This window comes from Caretta caretta, chromosome 9 (genome assembly GCF_965140235.1).
Source record: "Caretta caretta isolate rCarCar2 chromosome 9, rCarCar1.hap1, whole genome shotgun sequence".
In the NCBI taxonomy this organism is placed as follows: domain Eukaryota; kingdom Metazoa; phylum Chordata; order Testudines; family Cheloniidae; genus Caretta; species Caretta caretta.
Window position 1 is genome coordinate 85348195 of NC_134214.1, and position 20170 is coordinate 85368364.

General features: G+C 43.2%; 1 protein-coding gene across 2 annotated transcripts in view; it reads right to left on the reverse strand.

Annotated features, from left to right (window-relative positions):
* The window catches only part of COL4A5 (collagen type IV alpha 5 chain), a 144296-nt gene that overhangs the window by 27447 nt on the left and 96679 nt on the right, over positions 1-20170 (reverse strand). For both annotated transcript variants that reach the window (XM_048865518.2, XM_048865520.2), the window contains exons 30-36: positions 20039-20152; positions 13051-13218; positions 6694-6783; positions 5612-5761; positions 4711-4809; positions 3263-3352; positions 2343-2473 (exon numbers count right to left, since the gene is read on the reverse strand). In XM_048865518.2, coding sequence (XP_048721475.1) covers positions 2343-2473; positions 3263-3352; positions 4711-4809; positions 5612-5761; positions 6694-6783; positions 13051-13218; positions 20039-20152 — 842 coding nt within the window. The remainder of the gene's footprint in view (positions 1-2342; positions 2474-3262; positions 3353-4710; positions 4810-5611; positions 5762-6693; positions 6784-13050; positions 13219-20038; positions 20153-20170) is intronic.

The window sequence follows — 20170 nt, forward strand, 5'->3', positions numbered from 1 at the left end:
GCTGGCAGCGCAGTGAGCTGAGGCTGCGGGGGAGGGGGAAAGACCAGGGGAGGGGCCAGAGGCTAGCTTCCCGGGCCAGGAGCTCAGGGGCTGGGCAGGAGGGTCCTGCATGCCAGATGTTGGCCATGGGCCGTAGTTTGCCCACCTCTGATCTAGGGTGACCAGACAGCAAGTGTGAAAAATTGGGATGGGGTTGGGGGTAATAGGAGCCTATATAAGAAAAAGACCCAAAAATCGTGACTGTTCCTATAAAATCGGGACATCTGGTCACCCTAATTGCATCTCAGTAATGCCATGTAAAACCTGTTCAGTTTACAAGCACAGAGTATTCTCCTAACTTGTCAGCTCTGCAACCACAACTCTGAAAGTAAAAACACTGTTTTCTTTCTGGCTCATGCATCATCACCAGTAGTAAAGGTTGAGATTGTCACATTTTTTACACAAATAGATTCATACCTGTACACCCCATTGCATTCCAGTGCTCTCCACTAATTACAGATTTCTGTTCAGTCATTAGGCTTTACTAGATGTCATGAAAATGGGAACTGGGCATTCAAATCCCACAGGTGGCTCTGAAAGTCTCAGTCATAAATAAAGTGTCAACTCTTCCTAGTAGGTGTTACTGAGCTACTAATATATTTTAAGCAAACACTTCATATTCCTCAAATTGGAGCTAGAAACTGTTCATATCTGCTCCTATAGTATAAGCACAGGTTTAAGGAGTGGAATACTACCAACTCATGCTTTTAAAAGTAAGAGATGAACTAAGTTTCATTCTAAGTTACAAATAAACATTTATGCGATCATTGGCAACAAGACAAGTCCAGGTAGGAGATCTTTGGCCATGTTTATCCTGGTTACCAATCGTTACACCAAAAAATAAATTTGGCTCCCCCTTAGTTTTAACATTCCAATCAGGTACCTTGCTAAGTCAATGAGATATTTTTATAAGTTCTATCCGTACTAGTTATTTTATCAGTGCAGTTCACACATACTTCTGCTTCTTGTTCTTATTCCTTGCCCAAGTGCCATAATTCCCCAGACATTTCCCAGACCTGAGGAAGAGCTCTGTGTAAGCTCAAGAGGTTGTCTCTCTCACCAATGGAAAAGATATTACCTCACCCACCTTGTCACCCTATAATTCCCTAAAACATCAGAATCATTTTCACAGCAACAACTGTGAGGTCAAACAGGATTATGTCATCAATGGAAAAGAAGCAACAGAATCTTTTAAGAAGCCAAGATTCTGTTGCCATGCAGTTATCTTGGACATTGTAGAAGGAAGAAAAATACAGAAGTGTGTGATATTTTATCTAAGGATTGGTTTTGCTAAATAGACTGTGTCTCAAGATTAGTCATAAGGCTCCCAGTGACAGCTGCTAGGCGCTTACCTTTTTCATAAAGTCTGGTCACTTACGTAGCAAATGTTTGAAAATCTGGGCACCAATATCTTTTTCCGGGCTTTAGTTTTTGGCAGCAGCAACTGTGACCTTTTAGTTGCATCTTCCCTGTGGATGCATCTCAAAATGGCACCTCTGCGCATTGTAGTCACCATTTTTCAAGAATGAATTGTGGTTGCTTGAGATTGGAATGAAGCAGTTCATTCTACTACTCCCTATAGGTTGTCATGATGTCACCAATTATAACAGTGACATCATGACAACCTATAGGGAATCTTAAGTGAGCCATAACTAGGATAGGTTTTAGAGTAGCAGCCGTGTTAAGTCTGTATTCGCAAAAAGAAAAGGAGGACTTGTGGCACCTTAGAGACTAACCAATTTATTTGCGCATAAGCTTTCATGAGCTACAGCTCACTTCATTGGATGCATTCAGTGGAAATTCAGTGCATCCACTGAATGCATCCGATGAAGTGAGCTGTAGCTCACGAAAGCTTATCCTCAAATAAATTGGTTAGTCTCTAAGGTGCCACAAGTACTCCTTTTCTTATAACTAGGATAGTCTCATACGCAACTTTCTGCCAAGTGCTAATACCACCACAGATCGGGGTTTCTCCAGCTGTTCCAGTTGCTTTAAAATATTACTCTATACCAATGGAAACGGATATCACAGATGCTTGTCTCAGTAGATGGCCCTCTGTTAAACAATTCTTAATAAACAAAGACTTTTATGAGGAAAGCCAGTGCTGCCATTGGCTGCAGGGGAAGTGAGTTTTATGCAGATTTTCAAAAAACCTGTTTTTCCTTTAAAATGAATCTTTATTTTAATCTTAAAAACACTGAATCCCAGTGTGTCTTTCTCTTCACACAAAAAAAATGAACACACTTTAACACAGAAATATCATTCACCCACAGCGCCTTCTATGGAAGGATTTTGAAATATACCTTAGGACCAGGGATTCCAATATCTGAAAGACCTGGGTTGCCTTTCTCCCCCTTTAATCCTGGAAATCCTGGAGGGCCAGGCTGGCCAGGACGTCCTGCTATGCCTTGAAAGCCTTTAATACCTGGGATACCTGTCCAAAATATCAAAACATAATGGTTTTGCAGCAGCTTCAGAGCAGTCAGTCAAATTGTAAATGGACCAGAAAGGACTAATGAAGAGTTAAATGACTGTTGAGACTTATTTTTTTAATCAAAAACAAACAAACAGCTAAAATCTCTCAGGGCTTCAGCATATTTCTCATATGTGGGGAAGAATTCTACGGAATGCACAAGCATATAAATATTGCCTGTGTGTGTATATTTTTAAACTCTAGTAAAACCAAGAGGCCCTTGATAGTAAATAGCAACCAATTACTACTATAACCCCCCAAATATTGGTGGTGTTGTCCCAACACGTCTTCCAAAGTAACTGAATTACTGTATCTATTTCCTTTTGAACAAATAACCCATCTTATTTTCCCTCTGATGGGCTAGTCCACAGAGTCCTTTTCATTTCTAAACTGTTTTGTTGGGTGGAATCTGAAAAACGAGAGACCAGGCCCAATAAAAATTGTAATAAGATTCTTAGACAGATTTGTGGTCTCAGATGAACTACACATGAAAGCTACAATAGTAACACAGCCTTCCAGCTTTTATCTGTAGTACTTTAAAATGAATGTACTGTGTTAAATATTTTATTATACAAGTCTGAATCTTCTGTGCCAAGGTGTTTACCATATATTCTCTCTGTACTCTTCACATAAGTATATGCATACTACTTTACATATATTTACATTCATATACACATTACACATGCAAATCTGCCTCTGCTCCGCAGAGATGAAATGTACTGACCGGACCAATGCCTTTTGGTAACTAACCTGGAAGCCCCGTCTCTCCCATGGCACCTTTTTGTCCTGGAGGTCCTGCTGGTCCTGACTGCCCAGGAAGCCCTGGCTCTCCCTTGGGGCCTAGAAAGTAGGTTACTTTAGTTAACAGATGGCAATGACAAATCATTTTGAGACAGTGATTTCTCACATGAATATGGCCATCTTCTAATTTGGGGTTTCTTTCGGTGCCTAGCTTCCCTGAGATACCTTTTTTCCCAATCTGCACTGAAGATTTAAACCTTTTCTTTCAGCTGCAGACCTTGATGCAGTTATCTATGCCTTTCCTCCCTGAGTAAAAATGGACTGCACATACAACTACAACTTGGGAACCATCTGAAACCAACTAGCACAGAATGTGGCTGCCAGTTTCTTAAGCAGTGCTTCACATAAAGAGCACATTCTCCTGGTGACTCCTTAATCTGCAATGGCTGTTCTTTAGTTTCCCGTGGAGTTTAAGCCCATGGATTCGACCGATGAAGCCTGAACTGGTGTGGGTCCTGACTGTCTGAAAGATTGCATAAAATCCCATATGACACCTAGAGTAAGACTTGCAACCAGGCAATGCTGGTAGAGAAATACTGAACAAAAAACATAGAGGCTTCAGAAGCAGCAGAATAAATACCATGAAGTAAGTTTTTTGATCCATGCAGTAGCTAAAAGCATACATATGACTTCCAGCTAGCCTCCCCAAGACTTCTGTTTGGTCTGTTGCTAACTGTAGAGGTAAGGACTAATGATGTAGGGATATGTTGACTAAGTAGGTCAGTCAAGGCTACTTACAACTCCTCCAATCAGGTTGCTCTAAGCAGCAAGCTCGTTTCCAGCTACCCCAATGGCAATCCCAAACTTCAACCAGATCAACGGCTCAAAAATTGCATTCAGGTATGCCTAGTATTTTACTAGGAGTAACAAATCCACAATTTGGATAGGGATCCCAAGTTCTCCAAAGTCTGCAGATATTTAGATCTAGAAAGTGAAGGTGCCCTTTATGATGGTACTACGATGTGAGTAAAAATGACGAAGTCATTCAACATCAATGAAGAAAGCTGGGAGGAGAATGGAGAATCCAGTTGAATCTGGAGGGAATACCTGGCACTGGGTGCAGCTCAGCACGAAGTGGCTTTGATTCAGAGAATGGAAGCAAAGTGAGAAAGAAGAAAGCAGCATGCTGTAATCTTGGACTCCCACTGAGACAATACATGGATCTGTGAAACTTATAACAAGCTGTGTCGCTCTTGAATTGCACTTGTCAGTGATAAGCAGACTCACTAGGCACCTGACTAGACCTCTTATGCATACACCATGATACAGTGGATCGAAGGTTCCCTAAATATGGTTTACAACCATATTTTGCTGCCACAAAACCAACTGCATGTGCATTTTTACAATCCAAGTCATTCATTACAAAGACTGTACATGGGCAGGGTTTTCTACCTTACCTGACAATCCTGGTGCACCTGGTTGCCCATTGAATCCAGGTGGCCCTGGGTCACCTGGAAGACCTTGATAACCTTTCTGGCCTGATACTCCAGAAATACCTTTAAGTAAAAAGACAAAACTTAATTACTGCTTTTTTTATTTGTATATCAAAGGAGCAAATTTCCTCATATATGAATAAAATGCCAAGTAAGGATTCTCTCTTATCAGGTGCAAATCTCCATATAAGCTAACTCGAGAGACAGTACCATAGAACACAAGTCAGTGTTCCTGAAGACCCTGGATGAATATCTACAGAACAGAAACAACACAGTGTAGGCAGAGGCAATACAAGCTTCCTGACATCAGCCATTGACAATATGCTTCACAGCCATACTGACAGAAGCCCTAGGTCTGCCTTGGGGCCTAGAACAGCAGATTAGTTTTGTTAAATAGATGGCAATAATAGATCATTTTGATGCACTGGCTACTCCCATGAATAGAATGGGATAGGTTCAGCCTACATGTTTATTCTAATCTGTGTATCTGCATTTGGGCTACTTTTCCAAGTGGTTTTGACTTTACTCTTAGACTGCAAGCACTTCAAGGCAGGGATGCACAGCACCTACAACAATGAGGCCCCAAATCCTGGCCAGGGCATTAGGATGCTTCTCTGATATAAATGTTACACAATAAGAAGAGTTTACTAGTAAGGACACTGCAACTGTCTATATGGAATAACTCAGTCACACTCAAATACAGTAGTCACTTTAAACCTTCTCTTCAAGAGAAGAAAAAGAAGAGAGACCCCTGACCCCATCCAGTTTAAGTTTTCCTTGCAGTGAAGGACTAACTGATTATAACTGAATCCATCTCGGTTCACCATCACCTGTAGGAAACCAGCCCATGTATGGAATTCCTCACCTGGAATGCCTGGCTCGCCTTTCTCTCCTTTTGATCCCAGCTGGCTTGGATCAACTTGTCCAGGGGGACCTGGCAGGCCTGTTTCACCTTTGGTGCCTTTCTGCCCTGCCAGTCCAGAAGGTCCTGGCTGACCTGGTAAACCATCACTGCCTACAGGACGTACAGACAGCAAAAGGAAAGTGTAATCTTTAGTGTGGCTAACATCAGTTATGTTTCTATCACACTCCGCTATGGTTGGCCTCCAGGATCTATTCACAAGTAGTGAAATTCACCCAGTGGGTAGTTAGCTCCTGCAAGGCTGTCCACACCACCTTACACCACGCAGGGGGCTGAGTGAGGGGCAATAGATGGAATGATTGCATAAGGGTGCCTACATGTGGAAAAGGACTGTATGCCTTGAATAGGCCATCACAGAGGGAACAGATAGCTGTATAACAAAGCAAAGATCCAGAAGCCCCAACACATTGCACACCCGACATTAATAAATAAAAGTAATAATACCACCTCTATCCAACTGTTACATAGCGCTTTCAATCAATAGATCGCAAAGCAGGAACAGTGTTTGCGAGTCTGCTGGCCGCCTGGTGCAGAGGGAGATTGATGGATTTTACGTACCAAACTCACAAAATTCACCTGCATACAGCCAGATTATGTGGGCTTTATGTGGAGGGAGTGAATTTCATCCATGCTGCATAAAGCCAGCTCTGGAAGGCCTGACGACGCAAAGCCATCAGTCCATCTTTTACATTGTCTGAAACAGACTTTAACAAGTATTATCTTTATCATCATTTGCATTTCTTTAATGTCTTCAATCCAAGGATCTCAAAGATGAAACAGCTAAAGCCTCAGAATGCCCCTTCCAACATGTCACATGGATAGCTTACTACTGCTTTAAACAAAGTACCTGTGAATACCAAAGTCAGAAAGATAACCCAACCCAACCTTAGCAATGAAATTCTGAACTGATTTATGCTATGTAACTCCCCAACAAAACCAAGAATACATCAGAAGCTGCTCCCAACAACTTTGAAGGATAAGCAATGTTAAATTCTCTGCATTGAAAATAGTCAGACAAATGTTACCTTTAGGACCAGGAAGGCCATTTCTGCCAGGAGTTCCAGGAGGGCCTTGTGGACCTGGAGCTCCCATCACACCCATCTCACCTTTGGCACCTAGATGCATTGAACCACCAGTGTCATTCTGAACAAAAACCCCAAAGCAATCAGTACTTAACTTTCACCTGTCTTCATTCCTATGGTATTAACCCTGTACATCAAAGTCTGCTAACTTGAGTAATTCTCATTTTATACCTAAAATATAAAGGGCCAGATCCAGTGAGAGACTGAGCCCATGTAAATCCCAGTGGTTTCAATGGGTGTTACAGTGCTTAGCCCTTCTGACGATCAGGCTCATATAGAAAAATAACTTCCTAGAATAATTATACTTGAATGTGGCACAGGCTTTTCCATTATTAATTCTTGCAGAGAGTGGTGTGTGTTTGTTTCTTATAAGCCATATAAATCCGCTTCCTGTATAAAATATTTCATGAAGGAGAGTTATTTATTTTGAATTTAAAGTGTTATTTACTGAAAGTCAAAGAGGTAATTATAAATACGTAAGCACAACTGGGGAGAACGAAACAGTCTATTTCTTGGAATATAATGGCTTTCATTGTGTGGAGTCAGATCCTTTTGCAGTAAAACAGAATACTGAAAAATCATAGAGAAGTCATCAAGTTCAGCCTCCTAGGTTGAGGAAGAACCAAGTGACCGAGAGACCATGCCTACCAGGTGCTTGTCCAAACTGCTCTTAAAAACCTTCAGGGACAGGGATTCTACAACCTTCCTTAGAAGCCTGTTCCAGAACTTAGCTATGCTTATATAGTTAGAACATTTCCCCTCATATCTAACCCAAATCTCCCTTGCTGCAGATTAAAGCCCTCTACTTCTTGTCCTATCTGCAGTGGACATGGAGAACAATTGATCACTGTCCTCTTTACAGGTTTCAGAGTAACAGCCGTGTTAGTCTGTATTCGCAAAAAGAAAAGGAGTACTTGTAGCACCTTAGAGACTAACCAATTTATTTGAGCATGAGCTTTCGTGAGCTACAGCTCACTTCATCAGATGTGTACCGTGGAAACTGCAGCAGACTTTATATATACACAGAGAATATGAAACAATACCTCCTCCCACCCCACTGTCCTGCTGGTAATAGCTTATCTAAAGTGATCATCAGGTGGGCCATTTCCAGCACAAATCCAGGTTTTCTCACCTTCCACCCCCCCACACAAATTCACTCTCCTGCTGGTGCTAGCCCATCCAAAGTGACAACTCTTTACATAATCAAGTCGGGCTATTTCCTGCATAAATCCAGGTTTTCTCACATCCCCCCCACCCCCATACACACACAAACTCACTCTCCTGCTGGTAATAGCTCATCTAAACTGACCACTCTCCAAGTTTAAATCCAAGTTAAACCAGAACATCTGGGGGGGGGGGGGGGGGAGGAAAAAACAAGAGGAAACAGGCTACCTTGCATAATGACTTAGCCACTCCCAGTCTCTATTTAAGCCTAAATTAATAGTATCCAATTTGCAAATGAATTCCAATTCAGCAGTTTCTCGCTGGAGTCTGGATTTGAAGTTTTTTTGTTTTAAGATAGCGACCTTCATGTCTGTGATTGCGTGACCAGAGAGATTGAAGTGTTCTCCGACTGGTTTATGAATGTTATAATTCTTGACATCTGATTTGTGTCCATTTATTCTTTTACGTAGAGACTGTCCAGTTTGACCAATGTACATGGCAGAGGGGCATTGCTGGCACATGATGGCATATATCACATTGGTGGATGTGCAGGTGAACGAGCCTCTGATAGTGTGGCTGATGTTATTAGGCCCTGTGATGGTGTCCCCTGAATAGATATGTGGGCACAATTGGCAACGGGCTTTGTTGCAAGGATAAGTTCCTGGGTTAGTGGTTCTGTTGTGTGGTATGTGGTTGTTGGTGAGTATTTGCTTCAGGTTGCGGGGCTGTCTGTAGGCAAGGACTGGCCTGTCTCCCAAGACTTGTGAGAGTGTTGGGTCATCCTTTAGGATAGGTTGTAGATCCTTAATAATGCATTGGAGGGGTTTTAGTTGGGGGCTGAAGGTGACCGCTAGTGGCGTTCTGTTATTTTCTTTGTTAGGCCTGTCCTGAAGTAGGTAACTTCTGGGAACTCTTCTGGCTCTATCAATCTGTTTCTTTACTTCTGCAGGTGGGTATTGTAGTTGTAAGAAAGCTTGACAGAGATCTTGTAGGTGTTTGTCTCTGTCTGAGGGGTTGGAGCAAATGCGGTTGTATCGCAGAGCTTGGCTGTAGACGATGGATCGTGTGGTGTGGTCAGGGTGAAAGCTGGAGGCATGCAGGTAGGAATAGCGGTCAGTAGGTTTCCGGTATAGGGTGGTGTTTATGTGGCCATTGTTTATTAGCACTGTAGTGTCCAGGAAGTGGATCTCTTGTGTGGACTGGACCAGGCTGAGGTTGGTGGTGGGATGGAAATTGTTGAAATCATGGTGGAATTCCTCAAGGGCTTCTTTTCCATGGGTCCAGATGATGAAGATGTCATCAATATAGCGCAAGTAGAGTAGGGGCTTTAGGGGACGAGAGCTGAGGAAGCGTTGTTCTAAATCAGCCATAAAAATGTTGGCATACTGTGGGGCCATGCGGGTACCCATAGCAGTGCCGCTGATCTGAAGGTATACATTGTCCCCAAATGTGAAATAGTTATGGGTAAGGACAAAGTCACAAAGTTCAGCCACCAGGTTAGCCGTGACATTATCGGGGATAGTGTTCTTGACGGCTTGTAGTCCATCTTTGTGTGGAATGTTGGTGTAGAGGGCTTCTACATCCATAGTAGCCAGGATGGTGTTATCAGGAAGATCACCGATGGATTGAAGTTTCCTCAGGAAGTCAGTGGTGTCTCGAAGGTAGCTGGGAGTGCTGGTAGCGTAGGGCCTGAGGAGGGAGTCTACATAGCCAGACAATCCTGCTGTCAGGGTGCCAATGCCTGAGATGATGGGGCGCCCAGGATTTCCAGGTTTATGGATCTTGGGTAGTAGATAGAATATCCCAGGTCGGGGTTCCAGGGGTGTGTCTGTGCGGATTTGATCTTGTGCTTTTTCAGGAAGTTTCTTGAGCAAATGCTGTAGTTGCTTTTGGTAACTCTCAGTGGGATCATAGGGTAATGGCTTGTAGAAACTCGTGTTGGAGAGCTGCCGAGCAGCCTCTTGTTCATATTCCGACCTATTCATGATGACAACAGCACCTCCTTTGTCAGCCTTTTTGATTATGATGTCAGAGTTGTTTCTGAGGCTGTGGATGGCATTGCGTTCCGCATGGCTGAGGTTATGGGGCAAGTGATGCTGCTTTTCCACAATTTCAGCCCGTGCACGTCGGTGGAAGCACTCTATGTAGAAGTCCAGTCTGCTGTTTCGACCTTCAGGAGGAGTCCATCTAGAATCCCTCTTTCTGTAGTGTTGGTAGGGAGACCTCTGTGGATTAGTATGTTGTTCAGAGGTATTTTGGAAATATTCCTTGAGTCAGAGACGTCGAAAATAGGATTCTAGGTCACCACAGAACTGTATCATGTTCGTGGGGGTGGAGGGGCAGAAGGAGAGGCCCCGAAATAGAACAGCTGCTTCTGCTGGGCTGAGAGTATAGTTGGATAGGTTAACAATATTGCTAGGTGGGTTGAGGGAACCATTGCTGTGGCCCCTTGTAGCATAATAGGTCGGAATATGAACAAGAGGCTGCTCAGCAGCTCTCCAACACGAGTTGGAATTGGAATTCATTTGCAAATTGGATACTATTAATTTAGGCTTAAATAGAGACTGGGAGTGGCTAAGTCATTATGCAAGGTAGCCTGTTTCCTCTTGTTTTTCCCCCCCCCCAGATGTTCTGGTTTAACTTGGATTTAAACTTGGAGAGTGGTCAGTTTAGATGAGCTATTACCAGCAGGAGAGTGAGTTTGTGTGTGTATGGGGGTGGGGGGGATGTGAGAAAACCTGGATTTATGCAGGAAATAGCCCGACTTGATTATGTAAAGAGTTGTCACTTTGGATGGGCTAGCACCAGCAGGAGAGTGAATTTGTGTGGGGGGGTGGAAGGTGAGAAAACCTGGATTTGTGCTGGAAATGGCCCACCTGATGATCACTTTAGATAAGCTATTACCAGCAGGACAGTGGGGTGGGAGGAGGTATTGTTTCATATTCTCTGTGTATATATAAAGTCTGCTGCAGTTTCCACGGTATACATCTGATGAAGTGAGCTGTAGCTCACGAAAGCTCATGCTCAAATAAATTGGTTAGTCTCTAAGGTGCTACAAGTACTCCTTTTCTTTTTGTCCTCTTTACAACAGTCCTTACCATATTTGAAGAGTGTTGTTAGATTGTATTTCATTCTTCCTTTCTCCAGACTAAACATATTAAAAAAAAATGAGTCTTTCCTCCTAGGTCAGATTTTCTAAACCTTTTATAATTTTTACTGCTCTCCTCTGGCCTCTCTCCAGTTTCTCTACATCTTTTCTAAAGTGTGGCACCCAAAACTGGACACAATATTCCAAGTGGAGGCCTCTCCAGTACCTAGTAGAGCAAAACAATTACCTCCCATATCTTACCTATTACACTTCTGTTAATACAGCCCAACACGGTTTTAGCCTTTTTTGCAACTGCATCACATTATTGACTTGGATTCAATTTGTAACCCATTATAACCCCCAGATCCTTTTTAGCAGTACTACTGCCTCATCAGTTATTCCATATTTTGTATTTGTGCATTTGATTTTTCCTACCTATGTGTAGTACTTTACACTTATCTTTATTGAATTCCATCTTGTTGATTTCAGATCATTTCTCCCAATTTTTCAAGGTCATTTTGAATTCTAATCCTGTTCTCCAAAGTGCTTGCAACCCCTTCCAGCTTGGTGTCATCTGCAAATTTTATAAGCATGTCCTCCACTCCATTATCCAAGTCATTAAAGAAAATGTTGAATAGTTCCAAACACAGGACAAGCCCTTGTAGGACCCCACTAGCTATGCTCTCCCAGTTTGATAGCAAACCATTGATAATTACCCTCCATATGATCTTTCAACCAGTTATGCACCCTCCTTATAGTAATTTCATTTAGACCACATTTTGCCAGTTTGCTTATAGACTATGTCAAAAGCCTTACTAAAATAAAGATATCACATTTACTGCTTCCCCCATATCCACCAGGCAAGTAACCCTGTCAAAGGAGCAAATTAGGTTGGTTTGGCAGGATTTGTTCTTGACAAATCCATGTAAACTATTACTACTAGGGCTATGATTTTATTGCAGAAATTTTTAATTAATTTCACAGCAGAGGTACAGGAAAACCACCATGTGGGATGGAAAGAGGGAAGAGCGGGGGCATGTGTGTGGGTGAAGCGAGGGCTGGCGAACGAACACACATTACACTCACCACGCAGCAGCTCCTGGCTGGAAGGGCTGGGCCTGGCTCCCAGCTTCAGCATGGAGACCTGGCCCACACGGTCACAGTGCCACTCAGGTTTGGCAAGTCTGCCTCTCCATAGACAGAGATGGAGGGGCAGACGTGCCAAACCAGAGTGGTGCTGCGATCATGTGGGCCAGCTGCAGGTACTATGTTTGCTCTTCTCCGGTCCTCTAGGGCCTCACCCATCCTTCACAAGTTCATGATTCCGAGATTGTTTCAGCTAGTTACTTAAGTAGTCTAGGGTGAATTTCATCAGGCTTTGCCAACTTGAGTACACCTAATTTACCTAAATAATCTTTAGTCCCTTTAATAATGATGCATACTTACCTACCTACCAAACTTTACACTCAAAATATGACCTTAAAGCAGATTTAAACATCTCTATAACATTACAAATATAAAGAAAGGTGGTGAACATGGTTTTAGGGTGGGATTTGCAGAAGTGCTCAGCATTTGCTTACCTGCTGACACTGAAGTGAACAGGAGTTTTAGCACTGACTTTAATAGGAGCAGAGTTAGGCCTGAGCGCTATAGTGGTAAATCCCACCTATAATGCTTAGACTGTAACACACAGTGACTACTGCAAAGCCCTGCATTGGGAGGGGATGGATAGACAATGGATATTACAATTAGAGATGCTTCCTCACCAAAACAGCCCTGGATCCAATCTCCCTCCAAAATTCCTAGGGGACTCTGAAATGTGCATCCAATATTAGAGACTGGGATTTGTCCCTAATTCAGATTTATTGCAATGAAGGATCTCACGGGGCGCCCATGGATAAACTGCTTTTCAGTCATCTGCAAGGTACAGTAAGCAAGCCCAAGTTCAACGACATCTCTCACTAAGGCTGATAGCATGCCCAAACAGTGGAGAACACACACGTATATGCCTACAGGTAACAATGCTCTTCTGGCATGTTTGAATTTACCTGGAAATCCTGATATTCCATCTCGTCCTGGTGGTCCTGGTGAACCTGGAGGCCCAATGAGACCGGGTGTTCCTGGAAATCCCGGACTGCCTCTGTCACCAGCTGGACCAGGGATGTCGAATCCAGGAGGGCCAGGATCTCCTTTCTCACCTGGAACTCCTTGTAATCCTAGACATTATTAAAACACCATCCTTTAGCAAGAAATCGGGCATGGTTGAGGGGTGTGTGTGTGTGTATGTGTGTGTTTGGGGATGGTAGTCGTAGTGGAATAGCTACTCTTTACTGGCAGCACATTGCCATAATACCTTGATGGAACTCCTACAATAGGTAAATGTTTTGACTTCCAAAGCCTTGATCCTGCAATGGGATCCAAGCAGGCAGACTTAATTCATTTCAGTGGGGCTTTGTGCAGGCTCAGGGGTCACATACATATGAGCTTGCAGGATTGGGGTCCAATTGCCCTGCTGCAAAACTAGAGTATTAAAGTCTACATTTTTCATCAGGCGATGCTAAAAGTTTGTCAGCAGCCCAGTACAGATAACCCTTGGTGACCCTGTATTTTGTTTTTGGTATTTATTCAATTGCATGACTAAAGTAGGAGTTAAAGACACAAGTTCTCCTCACAAATTAACTGTGCAGAAGATTAAATTTCCCACAATTTGATCCATTAAATGCACAAATGCATTTTTTTCCCCACAGAAAAAAAAATTAAGTGCTCTCTTTAATATCAGGGTGACTATTTATTTTAACAAAGTCTTGTTTTTATTTCATGGTTCAGCCTAATAATTCCTATATACAGCACAAAAGCAAAATCCTGGCTTCAGGTAAAATGAAATCCCAGTTGAATTGCATGGAGGAGGCCCACACTATTAGGTTATAAGATAACCTCAAATGGGCATTAATTTTCAAAGGACAGCCAAGTTCTGTGTTTCATCAAGTTTGTCTAAATTAAAAATATGCCTCAATGGGAACTGTTTAAAAAACAAAAGTAACATTGCTTAATATTAGTGAGACTGAGCCAAAGGCACCAGTCATAGTAGGGAGGCACAACTCCACTCCCTTCAATGGGATTGCACAGGTTGAGTTAAGTGGTGACTTTCAGTCTTGAAATGTAGTTTAAATAAACTAATAATCTTAATTTAAGACAAAAAGAAGGTGGCTTTGGTGAAGAAATCACAGTACCTGGTGGACCTGAGGTTCAAAAGCCAACGAGTTAGCATTCATCAGGAAGTTGAGGCACAGGGAAAAGTAATGTGTTGCAAGAGAGTCATTAGGTTAGGAAACAAAATTATGCACATACAGATTAGAACAAAAATCTATACTAAAAGTTACTGAGCACAGGTCTAACTACAAAGTATATAACAGTATTACAGCTACAAGAAACTGGTTTGTAAGTAAATTTCATTATAGGCATTTTTCAACAGCAGCCACCATTCTGCACAGAGAGAAGTAACTGACTGAAAGATTTTTTTAACTACTACAGTGCAATCTTTAAAAAAAAACAAAACAAAACAAAACAAAACATTGGACTGTGTTGCTGTCTCCTAACCTAGCAAGCTTTTAGAAATGGTCCAAGATCTCCTCTTAAGCCATCTTTATACATTGCCTGCACCAACACAGCCATTCGATGCTGGCCTGTTCATCTCACTGACACCTGTGCGCGCCCTACTCGGTGGTTGATATTTGGCTGTTGAGCACCATCTTTCTGAGGATCCCTCCAAAAGGGAATTTTCAAAGATGCTTCCACTTTATAAAGAAAAACTGAATCCCTTATTGGGAATGCCTAGCCGTCTATTGCTTTTGCAGACTGTTACTATATTGATGGCTCTTTAAAGCTGCTGGAGAGCTTAGTAAGATGTGGTGCTACATGAATTATTTTTCTGTTGTGTATTATAGTATATGAAATAATATTTTCCCCATTGTCTCAAGTTTGTTTGAAGACAATACAATGCACTAGTTAGGAGCCTCTTCTGTAATCTCTCTTATGGAGATTGTTTTGACACATTCAGTGTCAGGAACAATAAAAAACAAATAGTGTAGGACAGCCCAATGCTTCAGCTGATAGTGCATTGCGCTGCCACTGTACAAAGATTCAAGAGTGATTTAGAGACTCTCACTCTACAGGAGGGGTCTTCAAAGTTCCGGCCAACGGGCCATCTGCGGCCCGAAAACCTCCCCAATGTGGCCCATGGGACTCCAGCAATTTTGGGGCCAAGTCTCTCCCTTGGCTCTACCTGACACCCCCCGGGTGCTCCCCTGCCGCACGTTCCCCGGGCGATTTAAAACTACCCGGGGCCCTGCCCATCACCAGCAGTGCAGTGGAGCTGAGTGGTTTCCTGTGCACTCGCTCCACGTGGCTGCCGGCCCCTCCCTGCGGCCCCAAGGAGGGGCTGTGACTCCGTGCACTGCCCCCACCCCAAGCGCCCCTGTGGCCAATGGGAAACTGCCGCGGTGATCCCTAGGGGCAGCAGCGCACAGAGGCCTCCCAGCCCACCCTGCCTTGGAGCCCCAGGTAAGCACTGCACGCCCTGACCCCCTTCCAGAGCCTGCACCCTCTCCCCCTTCCCATGCACCCCCCCCAAACTCCCTCCAAGAGCTTGCACCCTCTCCCCCACACCCCCAGCCTCCAAACTCCCTCCCAGAGTCTGCACCCCCTTCCCCTCCCCCTTCCCACACCCCCCCTCCTGTCCCCAAATTCCCTCCCAGAGCCTGCACCCCTTCCCCCTCCTCTGTCCCAGAGCCTGCAACCCCACCCCCTCCTCCTGCACCCCCACCCCCGAGCCTGCACCCAGCACCCAAACTCCATCCCAGAACCTGCACCACAGCCCCCCTCCACCACCCAAACTCCCTCCCAGAGCCCAACCTCTCACCCCTTCTGTACCCAAACTCCCTCCCACAGCCTGCAACCTAATCCCCTACCTCAGACCTCCTCCCCCACCCAAACTCCCTCCCAGAGCCTTAGGCAGGTTGGGGGGGGGCGGAGTTTTGTGGGGCGGGTTCTTGGTGGCATGAGTGACATTATTGGCCCATGGGGAGGATTTGAGGACTGGCACTGTCCCTAAGGTAAATTGAGTTTGAGACCCCTGCTCTATAGACTAGAGGTAAATCAGACGTCTATAACTCACAAAGAAAAATGTGCCTATCTGCTTGCACTGATCAATTACCCTTTGGTTCCTACCATAACAAACATAATAAATTATATAAATATGTATAATAAATTAGAGTATTGTGAGTGGAATTGTTCTCCTGTAGGGGAAAAACAAAGCCCCAGAAGGTATGGCCCATGCTCCAATGTCTATGGGGACTTCATCAGCAAACAAAATAAACTACGAAGGAAGTATATAACCTGGTAAGAGGACAAATACTTTCAATATTTCTTGATAGGTGAACCTGGAGTAAAATCAACATGTCTTTGAATCTGTGATAACATTCCCATTTTTCCCCTTCTGCTTCTCAAATGTGTTCGACTGGATCAGAACTGTACTAAAATATGCTACGGAATAAACACTGGAGTAGCTTGTTTTGTAAGAACAAAATATACAGACACTGCAAACTGTTTAAATAAATGGTGGTGCATAAAAAGGAAAAGCTGAACAAAGGAATACTTAAGATTGTTGCAATTCCCCTGAAAACCAGAATCCCAAGAAAGTTAATCTACTATAACAAAAAGGAGTAGACTATTCTGACTCAGTGGGACACAGGAATGAGGGATGGGGGAGGCAACATGCACATTGCACCAGACAAGTAGCAGCACCTATAGGATTAAAATAGATGGTTTACTTAAAGCCTCAGTCATGCACTACGTTTCAGTGTTGTCATGCTGTTAGTAGGCACAATGATCTTTAACATAGAGCTACAATGAAAAATTAGCCATATTGATCCATTGAGACAGGTATATTTGTTTTACTTAGACCACAAAGCACTTCTTTTCCCAAGAGCGAATTAGCAACCACATGGAGTCAAACTCTGCCTAGCACCTTGAAACAGGTATAATGGACATCCAAAGACACACATTTCGTACACTTAAAAAGCAGTGTTGCTCTGTGTGTCTAACAAACTCCCTACCACAACCAGGCATAGTCTGTGCCATGAGGGCATGTAGAGAGGTCACTGTTGGGTCGGGGAACTGATACATGGGTCACTCAGATCACCTCCATCCCCAGCACTGGGCACTGAAACCAGGTTGCAGGCAGAGGACCTGCAGATCAGCTTCCCTGCGTGAGCAAGGTGCTTAAGCGCATGCCAGACTTTAAGCATATGAGTAGTCCCTTTAAAGTCAGTGGGACTATTGACACACTTAAAGCTAGGTTTCAGTGGTAGCCGTGTTAGTCTGTATCAACAAAAAGAACGAGGAGGACTTGTGGCACCTTAGAGACTAACAAAGTTATTTGAGCATACGCTTTCATAGGCTAAAACCCACTTCATCGGATGCATGCAGTGGAAAATACAGTAAGAAGATATACATATACACACACACACAGAGAACATGAAAAAAATGGGTGTTGCCATACCCACTATAACGAGAGCAATCAGTTAAGGTGGGCTATTATCAGCAGGAGAAATACTACAACAACAACAAAAAAAACAGACTCCAGCGAGAGACGGCTGAATTGGAATTAATTTGCAAACTGGACACCATTAAATTAGGCTTGAATAAAGACTGGGAGTGGATGGGTCATTACACAAAGTAAAAATTTCCCCATGTTTATTTTTTCCCCTACTGTTACTCACACCTTGTCAACTGTTGGAAATGGGCCATCCTGATTATCACGACAAAAGGTTTTTTTTCTCCTGTTGATAATAGCTCACCTTAACTTATCACTCTCGTTATAGTGGGTATGGCAACACCCATTTTTTCATGTTCTCTCTGTGTATCTATCTATCTATCTATGTTCCTATTGTATTTTCCACTGCATGCATCCGATGAAGTAGGTTTTAGCCCACGAAAGCTTATGCTCAAATAAATTTGTTAGTCTCTAAGGTGCCACAAGGACTCCTCAGTCTTTTTACTTAAAGCTAGGTATATGCTCAGGTACCTCTGCCCCTTGCTCCTCTGCTGGCTACGGGTTTTCTGCCATGCACTATCTATAATGCCAGCCCAAATTTTGGCACTTCACTTAGGGTGGCTATCACTAAAACAAATCAGAAATGTAGGATAGTGGTCATACAGTAGCAGTATCTATATGTGTACAGCAAAGACTAGGTATATTTTCAAAACATTTCAGCATTAACAAAGTTGTTCTCTAGCTCATACAGCACATTCTCACTATGGTTATTGCTGTGCATTTGCAGTCACAGGCTTAGGGAAGTGGAAATCCCATTCAGTGAAAGTAATTTAGAAGAACCTCTCTCAAAAATAAAACACTTTGTGAACAGAATTTTAACCCCTTCTCCTCCCCCTACTCTCAGTATATAGAGTTGGAACTAGAAAATCCTTTTATAAAAATTAAGTAATTTTAAATACAAGATTACCAAAACTCCCTTTGCTAGAGACATGCTTCCTCATTAGTACTATGGGAAGACTCCTAGTTTGGTAATTTAACCTGGACCCAACAAGGAGTTCCAGAACTTCCCAACTTTCCTGAATGAAGAGCATGATGGCAATGGCCGTCCTGGAAGTCACAAGTGATCATAAACTGAATTAAAATTAACAAGTTTGTTTCCAGTTGTGCGTTTATAAAGTGAATGTATGTGACCCTTTCTTCTGGTAGCTTCTTATTCATACAACAGAATACTAGTGCTTGGTGTGTTCTTTTTCTACCTGATGCAGTAATGACCAGCCACTCTGAAATACCTAGGAACAAAGCCATTTTTCAGCTGATTTAGGCCATACTTCAATGCCTATTGAAGTGAATGGAAAGACTTCCCACGGACGTCAGTTGGCAGTGGATCATGCCCTGAATGTCTACTTATGAACTTTAATGGAAGTGGTGTGAGGAACAGTATTGTTACATAGGGCATTTTTTGTTTGCTTTTGGCCAAAGCACAAGATGTCAAAGTTATAAATTTTGGATCACAATAAAATTGAAGTTATTTAAAAATGGGTCTTGTCAACTAAATATGAAGTGTCGAGTTGGTTAAACTACTTCAGTAGTTAAGGACTGTCTTGATAACTTAATCATGTAGGTTAATTTATTTCACTTAAGGGTTATGAAATAATTTCCAGTATATAGTCTGTGCACACTTGAGTAACAAATACATTATTTTGGTTGCTACAATAATGTACCCTTAAGGTCCATAAAAGTACCACATTTTCAATATTATGTTGGCTGAGAGAACTATTTCCTTTAACATTATGGGCCTGATCCTGTGAGGTGCAGAGCACCCTCAACAGTACCCAATGACTTCAATCCCAGTTGACAGCACACTGTACATCCAGAATTGGGCATCACATAATTTGTCTTTTTAAAGACAGCATAGCAATGAAGGAATACTGTCTACCCTCTCAGTAACCCAGAAGTGCTAGATTAACATGCCACTCCCCTCTGCCAAGGAGAGGAGTTTACGTGGCCTCTCCTAAGGAGTGGCAGAATGGATATATTCCCCAGGAGCTTTGGGAGATATTGTCTCTCTGTGGGGCACAATGCTTCCTAGAGCTCCTGCTGGGGCAGCATGACTCCACACCACCCCCAAGGCAGGCTTGTGCATCCTTGATTGCTCTTCAGTTTACTCAAATGGCAACACCCTGACGATATGCATTCTTGGGCTGCATTAACAAATGTGACAGGCCAAATTTTTCCCAGCTGTCCATCACCGTACAACCCCCAGTGCCTTCTGCGGGTTTGTATGGGACAGAATATAAAGGCAGAACTTGGCCCACGTTATGAAAAGGGTATTGTCCAAACTGAGAGTCATGAAGTCTCCGGCCCTCCCTTCCTATTTGTTGTTTACTGGCACTTTTGTACAGCGCTGGTGTGCCTGCCTGCCTGCTTGCCTGACAGACAACAGGTCAGCAATAACTCCAAAGTTATAATCACTCAACTCTTACCTGGTGGGCCCACAGGTCCTGGAGGGCCAGGTTGTCCAGGTGGACCTTGACCACCAATTCCTGGGAACCCTGGGGGTCCCACTAACCCAGGTGGTCCGCTTGCTCCAGGGTCACCTTAAAGAAAATTCTAAT